The sequence below is a fragment of the Cydia splendana genome, chromosome 14 (assembly GCF_910591565.1).
Source record: "Cydia splendana chromosome 14, ilCydSple1.2, whole genome shotgun sequence".
Taxonomy (NCBI): Eukaryota; Metazoa; Arthropoda; class Insecta; order Lepidoptera; family Tortricidae; genus Cydia; species Cydia splendana.
Genome location: NC_085973.1, coordinates 2,346,890 through 2,368,455, shown reverse-complemented (window position 1 = coordinate 2,368,455; position 21,566 = coordinate 2,346,890). Strand labels below are relative to the sequence as shown.

Sequence of the window (21,566 nt, the reverse complement as noted above, 5' to 3'; positions counted from 1 at the left end):
GATTGGGTAGCTGACTACCGAATTCCTATAAAAAGCCCATTTAAAAAGCAATTTGATCATCCTATCCATATACTTAGTTCAAATTTATGAAACAGTTAATTCATTTCATATTTATTTTCACCTGAATGGGAGCGGTCAATCGACACAATAACCAAACGTGTTATCTCCAAATGAGATGAATTAGAACCTTGCAGCATGGTAATATATGTATTGCTTTTTAAATGGGCTTTTTCAGGTGATTCTGTTTTTTGATGGTTAACCAAGGGTTGAAAGGCACCCATTTCTGTCGTGGTAGTTTGAAACCAAACAAGACACGGCAATTTTGCAAAATCAGTAATTAAAGTGCCTAATAGAACTACAGCCATGATCTTTTTTCCTTAGGAAAACATTTACTTAGATTGCAATTTGCAATATTTACGAAAACAAACATATTTCAACGGACTGCAGTAATTTTAAAATGTTTTTTTCATTATAGTGACGACCGAATGAAAATCCGTTCAGTAGTTTCTGAGTTTATCGCGAACATACAAATACACAAACAGACAGACGCGGCGGGGGACTTTGTTTTATAAGGTTTAGTGATAAGCTTTTCTTAATTATCGTTTGAGGCTAAGTTGATCTGTCTAAATAAGATACACCCCAAATATCTATTTACATTTGTTATTGTTATGTTTAAATTTATATTTTTACAAATAACTTCTTTCAGAAAGCAGTAAAATTGCTCAAAGCAGCTTACATATTCAGCATGGTCTGGCTCGGGTTGCTAGTTGCGGGCTTCTGTTGGCAAACATACACCGAGATCAGAGGAGCTTTGATCTTAATATCTTATGGTATGGAGTACGGAGATGTTGTAGTCGTTACACTACCCGGATTGAGCATTAGTTTCGTTCAAATATGTAAGTATATTAGTATATAGTATAAAATCAAGCTTAAGATTTTTGTATATTGGGCGGGAAATATTGCCAGGCATAGTGATGGCAGGTGGGCCAAAATGTTGACGGATTGGCGGCCGCTTATGGATGAAAGAAGCACCTGACGTTCGTTAGCTTCCAGACTGTCCCTGAGTAGACGATAACTAAGTATCGTCGTGAGGTACTTCTGGGTGAGACTAGCTCAGGACCGGGATAATTGGCGTACTAGAAGAGAGGCATATGCTCAGCAGGGGGCAACAGCAGGCAAAATGATGAGGATTTTATACAAATCTATTAAAGACATACTTACTTGTTTACGAATAACCTTGTTGACTGAGCGAACGCGAAGCGTGAGTCTCCATTTCAGCTTGACCCCAAATTCCTTCGTATGTCTGTCCGTTTGTCCAGCAGTTTTTCTCTATGTCGCATTTTTGTGAAGTTTTGTCAGCAGTTTCAATATTTGTAGGGGCTTGTGCACAAATCACCCGAGGTTCGACTGGGGGAGGGGGGGTCACGAAAAAAATCACGATAGATCACGTTGGGGGAGGGGGGTATAAGGAAACCTCACGTGTATTTTTCTACAGTGAACGAAACTAAGAAAAAAAACCTACCACATATGAGTAGATACTTTTTCTCGGTTTCGTTAAACATAAATCTTCACTCTGCACTTCAAAATAGCGAGTCTATTTAACGAAAATAGAAATATAAACAAGATTTTCTATATACAATACTCTCTCTTCTTCGTCGAAACCTCATGACTGAGGGTCGTGACCGCCATAAGTTGCTTTAACTTGGATTGCTCTCCAACCTGGCCGATCTTCTGCCTTCCGCATAGAGCCCTGGAACTTGACACGTGTGACTTCCTCGATGGCATCAAACCAACGTGTGGGTATTCTGCCTCTGCCTCTTCTGCCCTCAACCTGGCCACCGATCATCAACTTCTCTAGACTGTCGGGTTCCCGCCGGGCCAAGTGCCCAAAGAAGCCGAGGATTCTCCTGAGACAGATAGTAGAGAGACGGGTTTTTATGTTGAGCTCGTTCAGAATAGACACGTTGGTGCGATGTGCGACAGCGGTCCATGAGATACCCAACATTTTGCGCCAGCACCACATTTCGAACGCATTTATTCTTGCTCTTGTGCGAGCTTTTAGGGTCCAAGTTTCCGCTGCATAGAGAAATATGGAGAAAACGAGAGTGCGCATGAGGCGTATTTTTGTGTTGCGCTTGATGTTTCTGTTTTTCCATATTTTCCCCAGCCGACTAACAGCTGAGTTGGCCATTTGCCCACGCCTTATCACTTCTTTATCGCAGTCCCCGTTATAACAAACTAGTGACCCCAGGTAAACAAATTCCTGTACCGTATCCAGGTCACGCAGTTCGTAAGTCCTCTGCATCTGGTCCGCTCGGTCCACAAACATAAGTTTGGTCTTGCTCCTATTGATGAGAAGGCTATATTCTGCGCTGACATCCTCGATCCTGCGCAATAACTCCGAGAGTTCGGCTTCATTGGTGCCAATAATGGTGGTGTCATCGGCAAACCGAAGGTTGCTTATTAATTGGCCACAAATCCTTACACCTCTCTTCCAGCCGTCCAGTACACGGCGCATGATATGTTCCCCGACCAGATTAAAAAGCTGAGGGGAGAGTATGCAGCCTTACCTGACGCCTCTTTCTGTTTTGAAGGGATGGGAAATGTCGTCGTCTAACCGCACTCAAGTGCTACCGTCCAAATAAAGGTTCTGCACAAGGAATACTAGGTGTTCTGGTATACCCATTTCCTTCATTAGTTACTCCGAACATTTTGTGCCAGCTGATGCAGTCGAAGGCTTTTGCGTAGTCGATGAAGCAGAGCACCATCGGTACATTAAATTCTCTGCATTTCTCTATGAGCTGCCTAATGTTCAAGATTTGCTCCCGCGTCCCTTTGCACTTAACAAACCCGGCCTGTTCTTTCGCGATTTGTTTTTGAATGAAGTGCTCCAGTCGTTTGTTGATAATGCTGAGCAAAACCTTGCCTGCATGCGAAATGAGCGAAATGGTCCTGTAGTTCTCACATTTAAGGGTGGAACCTTTCTTGTGCAGAGGATATAAAAAAAAAACAAAAAAAATATATTATTTTCAGATTCCTGAGATCCATAGATTGTTAGTTACAAGACACTGCTAAGACTAAGATATACAATACTATTTATCTTAAAATAAGGTCGAATAAAATATTTCAAAAAAATACACGTGAGGTTGTGTGGGGGGAGGGAGGGTAGCCAAAAACCTCACCAAATATCACCAAGGGGGAGGGGGGTCAAAAAGTAGCCGAAAATACCTCGCGTGATTTGTGCACAACCCCTAGGATGCTTTAATGATATCAATAACAATAAGGTGTGCTCCCGATACTGGTTTTATATACAAAATGAGTCCTAGGACCAGGTTTCAGAGGTTTCGGTGGCATAAAGCTTATGGCCTCAGCTACAATTGCTGAACAACCAGTTCGCATCCGGCCCTACGCCACCAGCTTTGTTTACTTTTATAGTAGATTTACCATCAGATTTACTTGTTTTCAGGTCTACAAATGTACCTGATACTGCTGATACGCAGCGAGGTAGTCAAGCTACAGGAGCAAAGTCTGGAGATGCAGTTTTCTAACCCTGCCTCTGCTGAAGCTCAATGCACAATGCACATTGCTGACTCTAAATAAACTAGATCATCAACCCTTCCACTGCTGAGCTGAGTTTCGATGAATATGTTGTTAAGCATACAGTAACGTGGCACATATTGGATACATCAAACTGTTTAAATAAGTGGGTGGGGGTGAAAAATGGATAGATATAATAATAATCAAAATATTTTGTATGCAGTGGCTATACCTAATAAAATACTATTATGAAACGAGAGTTGTAATGTGTATCCATTGTCCAATATATTATTTATGAAGAGTGTCAACAATGTTAAAATAATACTTACACAAAACCTAAAACTCACAACTAAAACTAAATACTAAGTATAAAATATCTCTCCTAAGCTACCCGCTTCTGGAATGGAACCTAGAATGCTGGCGGCGTTGCCGCTTTGAACCGCCAGACTTAATCTTTGAGCCAATATATGATTAACTCCCCTATAATAAACGTGGCATCAATAATGAAACCTGGTACCACAAATCCTGTGAAATAAGTACTTAAGTATTTAACATCAGTATTAAACACTTGCAACATATTATCACAAAAAATATCGCTTTAGCGCGCCTAGTCTGGCTCGAAGAGCCTGCGAAAAAAATCGTAATGGTAACTTTACAACGATTTAGAATGCAATCAGGAAATCATAACTAATAGACGTGTAAGAGACATGAGTATAAACTATAATATAAACTATATTACAGTAGCCGTAGAGACGTCCGGTTGTATTTGTCCTTTTACTGTCTTTTACAATGAAATAAATTTTATAAACAGATTACTAATTAAGCCTAGGACATCTGTAACAGGTCACACGTCAGTATAATCAGCAGTATTATCGCAGTTGAAAGGTCGCACATCTTTACAGTCTTGTTCAAAAGTAAGTGAACATGCTGAGACTTATGTCTGTGGAATAAGATACCAAATTGCACATATTCTTAAGGATTCTACAGACGGTGACACAAGTTGCATGCGATTTTAGATGATTGCCGGCTTAGTAGGAGCAACGAATTGAATCGATCGATGAATTGCCGCAATGTATTGCAAATCTCATGCGATTATCAGTGACGTTTATAGAGGGTATAATTATAGGGAAGTAATGAAATTGCCTACAGTATTCTAGTTGCACTATCACAGTGTAAACAACTTCGGATATAAATAATAGTTATTTTATTATAATTGTGGGACTATTTATATTTGAGATGTGTAATCTACCAGTGTTGACTAAATGCTGTTGTTGTATGCCATTAAGGAAAGGATTGATTGCCTGGGGATATTTCAGAATGGTAAGAATACCTTTTGCTTAAGGGTGGTATTATTCCACCTGCCCAATTTCTTTGACCAATGTCATAGCGTGTCAATCTCTCATTAAGCGAAATGTGAGACGCAATACACATTGGTCAGGTGAAATACCCCCCGAAGATAGAAAGATACAATACTCTTTTCACATCACCTAGTCTGAAAAGAGCCTTTTCACATCACCTATTCGGAAAAGGGCTTTTTCTTCCCCGCTAGGAGGGATCAAAGTGGCACTTTTCTTCCCTGCTATTAGGGATCAAAGTTGTACTTTTCTGTTCTAGGACACATTTTTTTTTTCATTTTTACATACAAATTTTTAGCTCAAATAGAGTGTTTTGATACATGTTAATTTCCTCATATTTTTTTTTCCTTATAGTTGATGTGAAAAGCAGTATGTGTCACACGGTATCAACATTATTTCGTCTTGCACGTTAACACTTGAATCCCTCATTACGCTCAAGATTCTATTGTAGAATCCATCGCTTCATTCAGGATTCAATGTACGCCCTTGACGGAAATATATCATTTGGATCCCTTGTAACACAAATTACTATTTCTTCCCTGCTAGGAGGGATTAATGTGGCACTTTTCTCTTCTAGGACACTATTTTTGTTTTTCGTGCATACTTTTTTGTGCATAATATTTTGAAACAATAATTTCCTCATAGGTGGTGTGAAAAGCAGTATGTTTCACATAGGAAGCAAAATTATTCCACTTTATGATTCTATTTTAGAATCCCTTGATACGTTCGCGATTTAATGTACGCCCTCGCCGTATATATGTCATTTTGCTCCCTTGAGACAAAATCTACTATTATTGGCATATCTAAGTAAAAATATACAACTTAACGGTTTTTTTTAGATTATAACAGCTGCGTATTTACTGGTAATCGTCCACGAAGTCGGCACACAGTTGACACAGGTCAGTGCGAAAGGACTCGCCATAGTGCTCGCCCTGCTGAGCTTCCTTGTGACCAACATGGTTTTCACTGTGACATTCGTCATTGGTGCGCATAAGGTATGATTTATTCAATTATTAATATAGGCCTTGCTTCTAAATTTAGATTAATATCAGAATACTTATTTAACACATTCAGAGCCAAGAACCCAACAGTCGGGTACACTGTTCGTAGCGACTACGCGCTACATACGGCGAAAACGTACGCGCTACGAGCGTAACACGTAGCACTTAGTGGCAATGAATGTGTTAATCATGCATGCGGCTCTGTGGAGGTACAATAGCGGCTCTTCAAGTAACCCAATATTAAAATTTAAGAGTTCTTAGACTCCTAAAATTTACATTTGCGGCTCTTTAAGCTTCTACTGCGGTTGGCTCTTTTTCCCAAAAGTTTCCTGCCCCTGCGCTATCGCATAGGAAATAAATTAAAAATGCATTGTTTATTTCAACAGAAAAACTACAAGCTGCTGCGGTTGTACTACTCCTTCAGCATATTCGCTCTGGTCGTCGCAATCATGGGCTACTTCATATTCATTACTCTGCAAGTGGCGTTGACCTTGCAGGACGAAGAGAAATACATCCTTGGCTTCCCGTTAATAGCTGTCAATATATCTACAGTCACCAGTATATGTAAGATTAACTTATTAAAATACATCTAAGAAATTGGGCCCTTTTGGCATGGTGCCGAGGACGCTGGCACCATTTCCCCGCTGTATTGCGATGGTAATACGTTGAGCGAGAAAGCTGCCAGCTCTTCGGTCACCAGTGAAGTCGATTAGTCTTTTTGATAGCTGTTTAAAAAGTTGTAGAGCATTAGGTCAGTTTAATATTAAAATTCATTTTTAATTTATTTAAATACAATATATATACAGTGGTTCTACTAAACGAAATTAATAACTAGCTTAAATCTAAAATAGGCCCTTGAGGCATTGTACCAAGGATGCTGGCGGCATTTCCTCGCTGTATCGCAATGCTGATACGTTGTGCGAGGTAGCCGCCAGCTCTTCGGTCACCAGTTACGTCAACCAGACGCTTCGCGATTTCTGCGAACAACTTATGCGCGCTGGGACCCCATGGACCTAGAGTTTCAACACCAAATGGTACAAAATGGTACTCTCTACCGAGGCACTTATATTTGTTACGTTTTAGAATTTCGGCGCTTTCCGCCGCTCCGCCCGCTTTTACAGTAGTCCGTTGGAGGTGGGACGGTGCCAGTGTGTCTACGCAGGTAGCATCCCACACCAACATCCGTCCCAAGCTCCAAGGAACTAAGGACACTCCATCGGGCCTCTTGCCATCATCTCTGATAATGCCAGTCGGCTCAAGAAGAGCAGGCACATTGATGGTGGCAAGAGACCGACGGACTATGTCATTTTTAAGCGACTCATGTCTCGAAAAACGGCCTGCACTTTTTTGACAAGATAATCCGTGGTGTCCCAGTCGGTCCACGTCCGTGCCACAAGAGCATATGTGTGGCGTACACACCGAAACCCCGAGTCGCAAACCAGTCGCCAGTCTAAGGGAGGCCGGATCCAAGAAAGTACCAGTATTGGGCGAAGGATGGGCATGTAGCCAGTAACCGGCTTCCCGGGCTCCGACCGCCAAAAGCCTCGCGCGGTCTGGACCTGTACAGTTGTTTAGGAGAGTATTGTAAGTTAAATCACAGTAAACATTATCCCAACTCCTTTGTGAATTTGGGTTGTCTGGAAATATTAAAATATTTTTTTTACTAGACTTATGTATATCGACCGGGATATGGACCGTGATCGCCTTTTGTATATCGCGGTCGATATAAGTCTAGTGAAACTAACCGCGTGAATCATTCTAAACTGTTAAAAAAGTATTTTGTCAAAAATTGAATTTTTGATACAAGCTTTTATCGCTGACTATACTTTTCTGTCAACAGGCAACTAATACTTATCGAGACAATTCTAATAAACACAAACACAATGAGATTGCGTTGTTCTATCACAGAGTTCCTATGGCCTGCTGTGTCCATCAGATCAGCACGATGGTGCCATACTTATTGCATTGTCACCCAACATAGTTACATATGTGACGTCCCACGGTAAAGGTACCTTCTAGCGGTTGGCGCTTACGCTATTATTAACGCCGCTCCAATATTATTGCGGCGCTATGCGACGTAAGCGCCAGCCGCCATAAGGTACCTTTTGCCGTGGAACGCAACATGTATGCGAAGTTTGTAAGTAGGTATAATATTTTTTTTCTCAAATCTGTTTTTTTTTCAGTTCTCGACCTGTACTTCCTCATACTCATCAAAATCGAGATTTTAAGGCAGCGAAACCAGACAGCCTATTACGTGAACGGGGAACGTAGAGAAACTAGCTTCGTCCTTGACGTTTCTATGGCGAAAGAACAGGACAGAAGATGTACCACAAGCTACTCTGACTCGGATTCTGACGAAGATGTGGTTCAGAAGAAGCGAATGTTTCCGGTTCATGAATTGGAGATTTTGAAGAAAGATTTAGAGAACAAAAGAATATAAAATATTCTATATATATACCTACTCGTCCACTTTTTAGGGTTCTGTGTCTGTACCCAAAGGGTAAAAACGGGATCCTATTACTTTGCTATTACTAAGACTCCACTGTCCGTCTGTTCGTCTGTCCATCTGACATACGGACAGACAGATGGACGGACATGACGAAACTTTAATAAGGCTTCCGATTTTGCCACACTTATACATAGTAGTATATTTATATAAACTATACACTGAAATACCCACACTTTTTAGGGTTCCGTACCTAAAGGGTAAAAACTGGACCCTATTACTAAGACTCCGCTGTCCGTCCGTCTGTCTGTCTGTCTGTCCATCTGTCTGTTACCAGGCTGTATCTCATGAACCGTGATAGCTAGGCAGTTGAAATTTTCACAGATGATGTATTTCTGTTACCGCTATAACAACAAATACTAAAAACAGAATAAAATAAATATTTAAGTGGGGCTCCCATACAACAAACGTGATTTTTCTTGCCGTTTTTTGCGTAATGGTACGGAACACTTCGTGCGCGAGTCCGACTCGCACTTGGCCGGTTTTTTATTTTACATTCATACTAGAGGGAGTGAGTGGACGGTTAGCCTAGAGTTCAGGGCGTCAGCCGCGTAAGCTGAAAACGCCGGTTCGAATCCCGCCTACACCACTGGAATGCTGGAGACATTTTCTTTAGTGTAAAACATCTATGTATATCAGTTGAAAATCACTGTTTTTATCACATATTTAATTACACAAACGGGTCTACCGCGATATAATTGTATTGTTATTAGCTTAAATTCCGCCGTTTCAGCTGAGTTGCACCAGTTTCCGTGACCAGCAACAAAAACAATTAATAAACAAATTAATTAGGTGTATCGCGGTAGACCCGTTTGTGTAATTAAATACAATGTATGTGTACAAAACGCGAGAGTTTAAAGTGTTATATCACTGTTTTTTGACGTGATAACGTCTTATAAATCGATGAACACCGGTAGCATGCGCGAAAAAGTGTCACGTTGTGGACGGATCTCCATGGTAACGTTGTGGACAAATCTCCATGGTAACGTTACGTAATGTAATGGTAATGTTTTCTTATGACGTTATCGGGCATTTCCATTTAAAGTTGTACCCTCGAGTTTTTCGCATGTCCCCTTGCATTTTTTGCAATTTACTCTTAAGACGAATTTTTTTACTGGGCAAATGATGTTTTTTATTGAAATATATTATATAGACACATCATTTATGAAGTTTAATGCACAATAAATCACTTTTTTCTTACTTAAAATCAGGTTTTTAGATATGATAAAATGACCCCGTAGTACTGTCCCCGTCACCGACTTCAAGTTTTGATGGACCTTTACACATATTTTTTCTATGAAGGCAACACCAAGTAATGCATTCTTGGCATAGTTTAAATGTTGAAAAATGTGTTATTGATGAAAAAGAGCTTTAAAAACATCAATAATAGGGTTTAATTTCGATAAAAACGTTGTCCCCGCGAAATCGTGAAACGGACATAGTCCGGGTTGGTTACGCAGTTTTCGCTACTTAGCGAAATACTTTTTACCAATATTTTAGGTTTTTTTACATCCTGGAAACCCTGTGACCATAGATAAAGCTTGTTTAAACGTCAAATTTGATTTAAAACAGTCAATTCGCAACCTCCAAGGCGTGCTGGCGTGCGACCTGTAAGTTTACTCAATGTTTTGTCCGTTTTGTTCAACTGTTTATGCAGCTTGAACCTTAAGTAACTAAAACACTGTTTATATTAAATAAAACTATGTTTCATATAGTTATTTGTCAAGTCAACAAGTTGAACATTGCGGTTAGTTTTGTTTTATTTTGAATAGATTTAATTCTGGATCAGACAAATCGTTACGTCCGTTTGGTTACAATTTGAAGCGTAACATATAGGCAGACTAGAAAAATGTAACCGAACGGACACGGTAAAGTCGCACGCACATTGAGTATGTATAGTTTTTACCGTGACTTTGTCTATACTTATTTAATTCATGTGCAATTAATAAGTCATATTTTATTAAGTAAAATTGAGTTCCTTATGTTTAAAACTCTATCTACTGATTTTAGTACAAACTTAGGCCTCCTTTTTTTATTCGCTGAGTATTTGTGTAAATTTTTGATTATTGTGATCTCGTCTTTACTTTGTCCATTAAGTTACATGGGTGTCCATTTGGAAATGTCCCGTTGATTTCAAAAGTATTTTCATTGTTTATTCAAAGTTTATAAGCTAAAATATTTAATTTTTTTGACAATAATCACATGTTTTGTTAATTCTAATGATTGTTATTCGTCACATGGCAGTAATGCCAATAACTATTTAATAAACCTAAAAATAACGTACGATTTGGGGCCACCTCGTAACCAAACCACCTAAAATTCCCTTTTATGAAAAATGTTTGCTCTAAGTTGGTCAATGATAATTGTTTTTGTGTTGTTTATTAACATTATTATGCTTTAAACATAAAAACATTTGCTTCAAGTATGTATTTTATTCACTATATCAAAAACCATTTGTAACCAAACGGACCGCAAAAAACCCCCCTCATCCTATTAAATATTAATTTTAACTGGTTTATGCTAAAAATATGACGATTCTCTTTTGTGTTTCATAAACTGGAATATATTTACTCATAGAATTACATAAAAAAGTACCAAATAATCCAAATTATATTTTCAACTCGTCAAGTGAGTCATGGTACAACTTTAAATGGAAATGCCCTATCACGCAAAAATATCGTCCGTAAACCGACTTTACAGACAACCATATTTCTTTTTTTCAAACCAGTCAACGCAATTTTACGTTATTTGACCTCAACTGTTCCTTGAAAAGATAACATATCGCCCGACGATCAACTCCTACCCCTACTTAGCTAATCTGAAGTCTAGATTCCTAAGGTCTAGGCCAATCTTCTCGACTGGCCGCTAATAGATATCATCCTTCTTATGCATTAACAGGAATATGTCTGAGTGGTGTGAGTCATACAGTTATATTTCGTCTTGATATAGCCACGCACATGAAAATGACGGGACATATTTTTTTTAAATTTAATTTTGTTTTGCTGCAAATAAATCGCTTGAGGATTTGCAAAAAAATTTTGGTCAATTAAGTTATATATTAATTCAAAAACGACAAAAAATTTAACTATGTAGACCAGGGGGGCGATTTTTGAAATTCGTTCGCTCTATTTCGTCACTCGAAAATCGGTGGAAAACGGCGAAATGGTAATTTTTGAAATGCTAGCGATAGAAATTTGGAATCGAGTGGTATTGACCACTCGTTTTCAATTCTATTAGTAGAATTTAAATGCCTAGTAGCGGAGATATTATTGAACGAAATGCACAAAATCGAGCGGTCGAATTTCAAAAATCGGCCCCCAGTGACAACCTGAAAACAGGGGCGAATTTGAAATCTCTCTTTAGGTCATAGTATATTTTTATGCGGAAGTTTTTGGTAGTAGCTAAACAAGAATACCTACATGATGTGAGAAAATTATGTACATCTATACATATAATAAAGCTGAAGAGGGTCGAAAGTCTGTACATGGAAGATATTTGAAAAAAAGTTGGCTGGGGATACTTAGAATCGATAACAGAACACGTTCCAAAAGTTTTTAGAATTTTTGTCTGTTTGTCTGTTTATCTGTTTATCTGTTTGTCTGTTTATTTGAACGCGCATCACGTGAAAACGGCTGAACGGATTTTGATGAAAACTTTACTAATCTGTCGAGAAAATCCCCGGCCAGGTTATAGGCTATAAAAATTTAACCCCTAAAAGGGGGGGTAGCCACAACAATCGATTGACTTAAGTTTGCCCCTGAATCTTATGGCGCTACTTAGGAAGGAGGGGCAAACTTTTTTCAAATATATGCTACCACTATTGAGTAAACTAACAGATGGAGCTGAATTTAATACGTTGTGATATGAATAAGCTACCAAGGAAAGATTTTGCCAAATTAACTCTAAGTTTAGAACAGGGGGAACGGATATCAACAAAAATAATTGAATAATTATGTTGATTTAATAAATTAATAATACAACAAAATTAAACGACAGTAAATTAATTGTCCCTCATTGCACAGTCTTTTGGGGAACTGAGTAAACATTAATTAATAAAGAAAACTAAAAATGAGTTTACATAGTTACATAGTGGTAAAATAAACACACATAATTATCAACACGCGTATAATTGCATAATTATTTAAAATTATTAATTTTCTGCATCATGAATTATCCAATTTTCATACAAGGTGGGTACTTTGAAAAAAAAAACATTGACCTCTGTCATTTGCTGTGCCGGATTAACCCTTTTAGGCAAAATAAGCAGTTGCTTTGGGCACCCGTCTAGGGGGCACCAAAACCGTAGGCAAAAAAAAGCGCAGGCTGCATCAGCATTGCAGTCGTGGAGTAGGTACCTACATGAAACTTTTATACGTGTACAAGTACCCATCTAATAACGTCCCATCCCTTCTGGGACTAAAACTAAAAATGTACAACTGTCTATCAAACTGCGTTTTTTATATCGAAAAATTTTCGCGCTCGCTTCGCTCGCGTTTACAATAACATTATAGGATATGATAAAAGTCACATTCGGGTGGCGACTGCAGCAGAATTACTCTGTTGTAACGTTACTGCTGCAGCACTGTTAATTTTCGTGATAAAATGATGTGACTGATTTCCATACTAAAAATAAAAATGTACAACCGTCTATCAAATTGCGTTTATATATGGAAAAATTTTCGAGCTCGCTTCGCTCGCGTTTTCAATAACTTTCAAGGTCAAATTGCGTTTTCTATATCGAAATATTTTCGCTATTGCTTCGCTCGCGTTTTCAGTAACATTCTAAGATATGATAAAGGTGACATTCGGGTGGCGACTGCAGTAACATTACTCTGTTGCAACGTTACTGCTGCAGTACTGTCAATTTTCGTGATAAAATGATGTGACTGATTTCCATACTAAAAGTAGAAATGTACAACTGTCTATCAAACTGCGTTTTTATATCGAAAATTTTTCGCGCTCGCTTCGCTCGCGTTTTCAATAACTTTCTAAGATATGGCGACTGCAGCAGCATTACTCTGTTGCAACGTTACTACTGCAGTACTGTCAATTTTCGTGATAAAATGATGTGACTGATTTCCATACTAAATTGCGTTTTTATATCGAAAAATTTGCGCGCTCGCTTCGCTCGCGTTTTCAATAACTTTCTAAGGTATGGCGACTGCAGCACCATTACTCTGTTGCAACGTTACTGCTGCAACACTGTCAATTTTCGTGATAAAATGATGTGACTGATTTCCATACTACAAGTAAAAATGTACAACTGTCTATCAAATTGCGTTTTTATATCGAAAAATTTTCGCGCTCGCTTCGCTCGCGTTTTCAATAACTTTCTAAGATATGACGACTGTAGCAGCATTAATCTGTTGCAACGTTACTGCTGCAGCACTGTCAATTTTCGTGATAAAATGATGTGAATGATTTCCATACTAAAAGTAAAAATGTACAACTGTCTATCAAATTGCGTTTTTATATCGAAAAATTTTCGCGCTCGCTTCGCTCGCGTTTTCAATAACTTTCAACGTCACATTGCGTTTTTTATATCGAAATATTTTCGCTCTTGCTTCGCTCGCGTTTTCAGTAACATTCTAAGATATGATAAAGGTGACATTCGGGTGGCGACTGCAGTAGCATTACTCTGTTGCAACGTTACTGCTGCAGTACTGTCAATTTTTGTGATAAAATGATGTGACTGATTAAGATACTAAAAGTAGAAATGTACAACTGTCTATCAAATTGCGTTTTTATATCGAAAAATTTTCGCGCTCGCTTCGCTCGCGTTTTCAATAACTTTCTAAGGTATGGCTACTGTAGCAGCATTTATCTGTTGCAACGTTACTGCTGCAGCACTGTCAATTTTCTTGATAAAATGATGTGACTGATTTCCATACTAAAAGTAAAAATGTACAACTGTCTATCAAATTGCGTTTTTATATCGAAAAATTTTCGCGCTCGCGTCGCTCGCGTTTTCAATAACTTTCTAAGGTATGGTGACTGCAGCAGCATTACTCTGTTGCAACGTTACTGCTGCAGCACTGTCAATTTTCGTGATAAAATGATGTGACTGATTTCCATACTAAAAGTAAAAATGTACAACTGTCTATCAAATTGCGTTTTTATATCGAAAAATTTGCGCGCTCGCTTCGCTCGCGTTTTCAATTACTTTCTAAGGTATGGCGACTGCAGCAGCATTACTCTGTTGCAACGTTACTACTGCAGCACTGTCAATTTTCGTGATAAAATGATGTGACTAATTTCCATTCTCAGCTGTAATGCGACAATGAACGTCACTCAACTAACCAAAAAAATTCAATGTACCTAATCTCGATGACCCTAGGGAGAGGGGGCACCATGGTCTAGAAATGCTTAGGGCATCAAAACGGCACTGGTCGTTTACGGAGTCAAACGATTTGGGACTCGCATTACCGCCTTCCAGAAAAAAATTCAATCATTCGCGAAAGTCTCGCAACGCATTGAGGTCACAAGGGGCACGTGGTCTTCCTCAGGAGTCTGAAGAAGACCACGGTGAGTGGCGCTCTAGCCAGGCAGGCCGCTTCGCTTTCGCTCGCGCGCGTATACCTTACTGTATCGTCCGATATACATCTACTACTCTGTCGTTTAAATCACGTGTAAAATTTGAATAAGGGCGAAAAAATCTATTGATTTTGGAGTGTAGTTTTATTTAGTGGTGCCTAATTGTAAAATATTTTATCTGGACTGCAGTCCTCTAGCATATCCATCTGTCAACTTTACTTCAAGCTCCGCCTCCAGGAGAGAGGGAGAGAAATTAGGATTAGTAATTAGCCGCTTACTGACACAGACCGAATTCCACGCGGGCGGAGCCGCGGGCACAGCTAGTATAAGACTAAATTGGTAGCCGTTTTAAAACAATCAAAGTGCCCCAAACCTAAAGTCACCCCCTTTTACGTAGGTACACATTCTTTTTTAAGGGAGTCTTTCCTTTCGATGTTGTAAAGCATTGAAGAAATAAACCTTAATTTACTCGTGTACGTGTGCGCGCGTAATTACGCGCGCAAATAGGTACTCTAATATATAACGTCTTAACAATCATTATTACAATTGGCGTTGTCTGTGTAATAGAACAATCTCAAACTTAATTTTCAAATCCCTTGTCCCAATTTGCCCAAATCAGGTCCAAGCCAGTTCAAAATCGTCCTGATTTAAATTCAAAATCGTGGTACCTTTAGAGGAAGCATCCTATTATACACGGGAAGCCCGCAATGACATACAACTGCCATCTTCGCAGTCTGTCGCGAGAGGCCTAAGTGGTTACACAAAACGAAATCTAGATGTAAGACGTTACAGACAGCTTCATACAGTGCGTAATTAAAACAGATTTGTTATAATGTCCAGTTTGAAGTAGTTAGTTTAGCACACTAGCTCGTAAAGGCGCTCTTTCCCCTTCAAAAACTTTTTGTGGCATTTTATCCACAAGCGCGGATGCAAATTTTGAGTTGATTCCTCATTAGCAGGTTGAATTGATATTTTAATGATGTTTTGAATGATTAATACTTGTATTTAATAGTGTTGATTTTGATTTAAATTGTAAGGTTTTTTAGTTCGTATTTTGCTCGCGTTGGTGTGGTGAAAAAGTTTGTATTTCACTCGGTACTCTCGGTAGCAATGTTTGTTTAACCCTGTCTTAAAGCCCTCACAACGCTTAAGATTCAACTTTTCGAACCACTCGTCGCTACGCTCGGGGTTTAATTTTGGCATCTTTTTCATGTTCAATTATCAATACCACGAAGGGTTATTAAATGACCACATCTTTGACCCCTTATGAAAAAAAGTTATTTGTTTTACAATGGGTCAATTTTCAACGTGGTGAAAACAGGGCCCAGAACTTTATACTTACGTCAGTTAAATCGAATAGGCCCCTGACTTATGTCACTATTATAATCCCGGCTAGCGTGCGAGGTCTGCGAGATGAAATGGTGCCAAACGAAATGTCCAACGATCCCTATAGTTAGGAAGTGCTGCTTCTTTGTGCCCATACGGAAAGGAGTTATTATATTCGGATATGTCAATTTGGTAAGTAACTTTACGTCTATCAAGGGTTTGCAAACTACGGCCTACCAGGCCTTAAGGATGACTCGCACTAGAACGGTCCGAGTGTCTGACACTTCGTGTTCTATAGAATAGAAAGCATCGCATGATCACCGAGGCTCGGAAGTGGCAGTCTATAGGAAACAAAGTGTCTGACGCTCGGCTCGGATCCGAACCATTCTATGTACAGTTTGTCATCGTTTACTCGAAGATAGAAAAGGGAGACCTGTATGGTTACCATCAGTTTGTCACTGACATAAACGCCGTCGAAAACGTAATTTAGTTTCGATACATCTCGCTCGCACTCGCATATTAGTGCAAACGGGATGTATAGAAAGTAAATTACGTTCTCGACGGCGTTTATGTCAGTGACAAACTGATGGTAACCGTACTGAGGGCCTACCGCGAACCATGTTCGACGTGTTGCCCCCTTGTCACACTTACGTACGAATTTACAAGTGCGACAGAGAGGCAACACGTCGAACGTGGTTCGCGGTAGGCCCCCTGAAGGCCTTGCCAAGGTCCTCAGGTCAAAAACTTCTGAGACCCCAATTTTAAAGGTACAGTTTTCGAGATCTATACCAAAATATTGTTTGAAGAATGATATTTTTTAAATATGTCTTTCAAACAGCTACTCTTTTTGTCTAATGTTTTTAATTATTTACACAACAAATAGAGATATAAGCGGAAATGAATACCTAATAAATATTGCTCACTAAAGTTTGTCAAAGGACGTCTCGTTTCAAACATAGACAGAGAGAATCATACTATCTTTATCTAACACTAGTACTAGCACCCAATAGAAAAGTATATGAGTATAGTTTTCTTTGTTCTTATTTACTGACAAATTGGTTTGACCAACTATAGCTACAAATAGCTGTGACCTAACACTTGTGAGCATAGTAAGTGCTTCAGAAGGGCACTCAAAAATGTTTTATGTGTACAGGTGTACCATACCTATATTTAATTATTCTTAAAACTTTTTCCAGGTCCTCACCCTTCTCGTGTTCCCATTCTTCGTCTTCATGCTGGTCGAGGAGGCGACCAAAGATGACGACGGCGAGGAACTGCCTCCACGCATGGACCCCATAGTGCATATACCACTAACCCTCGCGTTTCTCCTCACTGATGTTGTCATGTACATCATTCTACTCATTGGAGCCCATAAGGTAACTTTATTTAACTTGCCTTGTTAATTTATATTACATCTAGGAAGCTAAACTAGACTACCTTGAGATTTGACCCTGACTACCATGTTGTCTTCGTGCTCTTGTAAGCCAGAAAAGATGGCGACGGCGAGGAACTACCTCCACGCATGGACCCAATAGTGCATTTACTGTTGACTCTCATCTTCCTGCTAACGGATCTACTTGTCTTACTTGCCCACTGATTGCCACCGACGGTCGTATCCTGGAGGTATTAAGACTACGTTTAATAGACCATATAAACTGGTGTTGTGCCATTTATGGGCCATTCCTGTAGACATCGCAAAAAGGTAACCTAAAGGCGGGCTACATTTTTTCAGTACTTGATGAGACTCAAATAAGAAAAACGATATCTTGTATGTACCAAGTTCTCATCTTAAAGATCGGCAACGTACGTACAACCCAATGTTACAGGTATCCATGGGCGACGGTAATCGCTGACCATCAGGCTCGTTTGCCTCCTATATAAAAAAAACAGTTTTATTTAGGTATCTCATGGTATTCCTATTTTCAGAGAAAGCAGGCCTTACTGAGGAGCTACCTGTACTTCGGCCTCGTGTTCCAAGCGGTGACTTTCTGCGTGGACATGTTGTTCCTCGACATGGAAGAGTACCTCGAGAACGCCGTGTACTTCTTCTTTTTAGGTATTTCATCTTTCTCGCGTTATCCCGGCATTTTACCACGGCTCATGGGAGCCTGGCGTCCGCTTGGCAACTAATCCCGAGAGTTGGCGTGGGTACTAGTTTTTACGAAAGCGCCTGCCATCTGACCCTCCAACCTTATACCTAACTAGGCCTTATTGGGATTAGTCTGGTTTCCTCACGATGTTTTCCTTCAGCGAAAAGCGACTGGTACGTAAGTTCCGAAAAACTCATTGGTATGTACGAGCCGGGGTTTGAACCCATAACCTTCGGATTGAAAGTCGCACGCTTTTTATGTAGAATTATTTGCATTTACCTAATAACCAACCAACGGGTGCAAATTACATTGTCGTTACAACATACCATGCACCAATTCATCAAAGTGTAATATTTTATTATAAGATTTTATTACTAAACTGACAATCACGTAACTTTTTTACACATTTATTTAGATTATACGAGCATGTTTATATCTACAACTATTGAAATAAACGCCTACTAAAATATAGTAGCAAACTTTTGTGATTTAATTTTGTTGTATCAGGAAATTAATGTCGCGCAAGTTGTGTTAAATAAGTATACTTACGTATTTATTTGAGCACATGCCCACATCAAAACAAGTAATCGCCCTGCCTAAATTGGAATTAATCCCTTAACATTGACACTTTGCGCTAGATACGGGCAATGAAAGTCTTTAAATAAATATTATAGGACATTTTTACACAAATTGACTAAGCCCCACGGTAAGCTCAAGAAGGCTTGTGTTGTGGGTACTCAGACAACGATATATATAATATATAAATACTTATAGAAACAACCAAGACTCAGGAACAAATATCTGTATCATCATACAAATAAATGCCCTTACCAGGATTCGAACCCGGGACCATCGGCTTCATAGGCGGGGTCACTACCCACTAGGCCAGACCGGTCGTCAAGTAGCCAAATTCTTTAGTAGCCAAATTCTTTACAATTCGGCCCGCGACGAAGTAACGCCTAGCCACGGCTAGGATCACGATCCTTGGGGGTATGCTCTGTTCTCGGCTCAAGTGAGACCCCTGTTTTATGGTTAATGTGTTATGGTTTTGATTCGATTGACGATCGTCTTGATGACTAGCGCGCTTCTCACGCAAGACTTTAACTTCCTGCCCGATTCGAATTTTAAGATACCTACGGCTACGTCAATTAATATATTATTATCTTGAAACGATATGGATTAGATGTGTCAGTGTCAATAGTGACGTTTTTTTTAGAAGCGTCACATTTGACACTGAAATATCTAATCCATATCGTTTCTAGATCTATTAATTGACGTATCTTAAAGTTTAAATCGGGCCGTTCATTTCTTCAATGAACGTGAGCGATCTTCAAGGTCATATCCAGGGATCGTACATTTTCCAGCGTTTTTGGTGCACGAAGTGTTGTTAACGGAATTGGTATAAATAATTTCAACCCTAATGATTAATTAGCGTTTATTACGTTGATATTAACCTTAATTTACCATTTCAGATGAAATTATCTATACCAATTCCGTTAACACCACGCGAATCGATTTGGTGCAGCGGAGTGGTGTTAACGGAATTGGTATAAATAATTTCAACCCTAATGATTAATTAGCGTTAATTAGGTTAATATTAACCTTAATTTACCATTTCAGTTGAAATTATCTATACCAATTCCGTTAAGACCACTCTGCTGCACCAAAAATGCTGGAAAAAGTAAGATCACTGGTCATATCAAAGCCAGTTCAACACTATTACAAATTCTTAAATCTAAATCTCCCCATGTGCTGTTCTTTACAAACGCTCCCATTTTCCTCTTCTATGTATACAGAAAACCATGTTCCTTCCAGGTCTGAACGTGTACCTGCTTTTCTTAGTCTACAACACAGTACGGGTCATCGAGGAGAGTGCAGTGCAATATGTGGCGCATCAGGATCTGAGGCATCTCATCATGTGACGTCACTACCACAGATCTCAAATACAAAATGGAGCAGGAAACTCGCGGTCACTATACAATATAAATAAAATAAAATAAAAAGCCTTTTATTCCGTAACCACTTATACAAACTATTTTTAAACGAAATACTATTTTATGCTAATCTAATAAAGTGTTAGGACCCCTTCCGGGTATAGGGCTCCTCCAAACTCTTCCACCGTTCTCGGTCTTGTGCCTCTGTGAGCCAGTTGCTCGACACTCCTTTGGCTAGGCCGGCAGTTGCGTGGGCTATCAAAATCGCTGCAGACTTCTCTTGGTCTAACTTTAATTATACATATAGTTCGTTTTTTTTAGCATTAGAAATAAGGTAAACAATCTTGATGTGTCTTTTAGTTGAAAAACACATTTTAAAAATAAGTTACGGCAAATATGTAACAATTATGAATCTAATACGATCTTTTATATTCTTCTACTTTCATAAGTAATAGCTACCTATTGATTTTTAAAAAGCGTTTTTCAATTAAAAGACATGTCAAGATCGCTTACCTTCTTACAAGTTCTTTATAATGCTAAAATAAACGAACTATAGGTATCACAAAAACTTACAATACATATTTTTGTCGATGTTTCGTCATTTTATCAGTCTCTAATTTTTGCTAGAAAAACTTCCAGGTCTAAAAATAAATCAATATTGAGGAAATATGATCAAGCGCTATACAAACAGCAACATTCTTAACTGTCCACAGATGGACCTTATGCCTTATGTAATAAGGTTTTCGAACTGTCAGTTAACCAGGGTTGGCGATGGCAAGACCTGTTATTTCGCGGAATTCAAGGCTGTACCTACAGTCGACGTCAAATATATGTTTACATTTATCGCCTTATTACAAAGGAGTAAGGTGCAAAAGTGTATACATATTTTTGACGTCGGCTGTACCATCCTCGTGTCAAGCGATGATGTAAGTACAAACTGCATTGTGATATAAAAGTAATTTATGCACGAGGTTATTATAAAGATGTGCACGTGACGCTGGTTCGGTGTGTGAGAGAGACAACTCTCTGTATGTCACATCCACGTGAAAAGACGCTTTATTATTTTTATGTAATTTGTCATATTTAACATTGAATTGCAATGAGCCTCTAATTTTAAATTTAGGTATCTTAAGATCCTACTACAAAAAAAACTTATTTCCACCTTTTTTACAAAACATTATATAGGTATCTCCGAAACAAAAAAGTAAAAACCCTCATAAGGTACCTTTTCCGTGGGACGTCACATATGACCTTCAACTTCACATAGTTATTCGTAATTTCTA

At 38.9% G+C, this 21,566-nt stretch overlaps 2 protein-coding genes across 3 annotated transcripts in view; both read left to right on the top strand.

Moving 5' to 3' along the window:
- Window positions 1-8,765, top strand: part of LOC134797053 (uncharacterized) — a 40,293-nt gene extending 31,528 nt beyond the window's left edge. Inside the window, exons 1-4 of one of the 2 annotated variants that reach the window (XM_063769273.1) lie at window positions 4,675-4,857; window positions 5,732-5,887; window positions 6,280-6,457; window positions 8,077-8,765. In XM_063769273.1, the coding sequence (XP_063625343.1) occupies window positions 4,774-4,857; window positions 5,732-5,887; window positions 6,280-6,457; window positions 8,077-8,333 (675 nt within the window). In that variant the 5' untranslated portion in view covers window positions 4,675-4,773 and the 3' untranslated portion in view covers window positions 8,334-8,765. Of the gene's footprint in view, window positions 1-4,674; window positions 4,858-5,731; window positions 5,888-6,279; window positions 6,458-8,076 lie in introns of those variants that run through there. The other variant, XM_063769274.1, reaches the window with a different exon arrangement.
- A 7,495-nt stretch (window positions 8,766-16,260) lies between these two features.
- LOC134796850 (uncharacterized) lies at window positions 16,261-20,317 on the top strand. The gene is made up of 4 exons (XM_063769061.1): window positions 16,261-16,451; window positions 17,456-17,635; window positions 18,186-18,315; window positions 20,165-20,317. Exons 1-4 carry the CDS (start codon window positions 16,347-16,349, stop codon window positions 20,269-20,271), a joined length of 522 nt encoding a protein of 173 aa, XP_063625131.1. The 5' UTR covers window positions 16,261-16,346; the 3' UTR covers window positions 20,272-20,317.
- The last annotated feature ends 1,249 nt before the right edge of the window (window positions 20,318-21,566 follow it).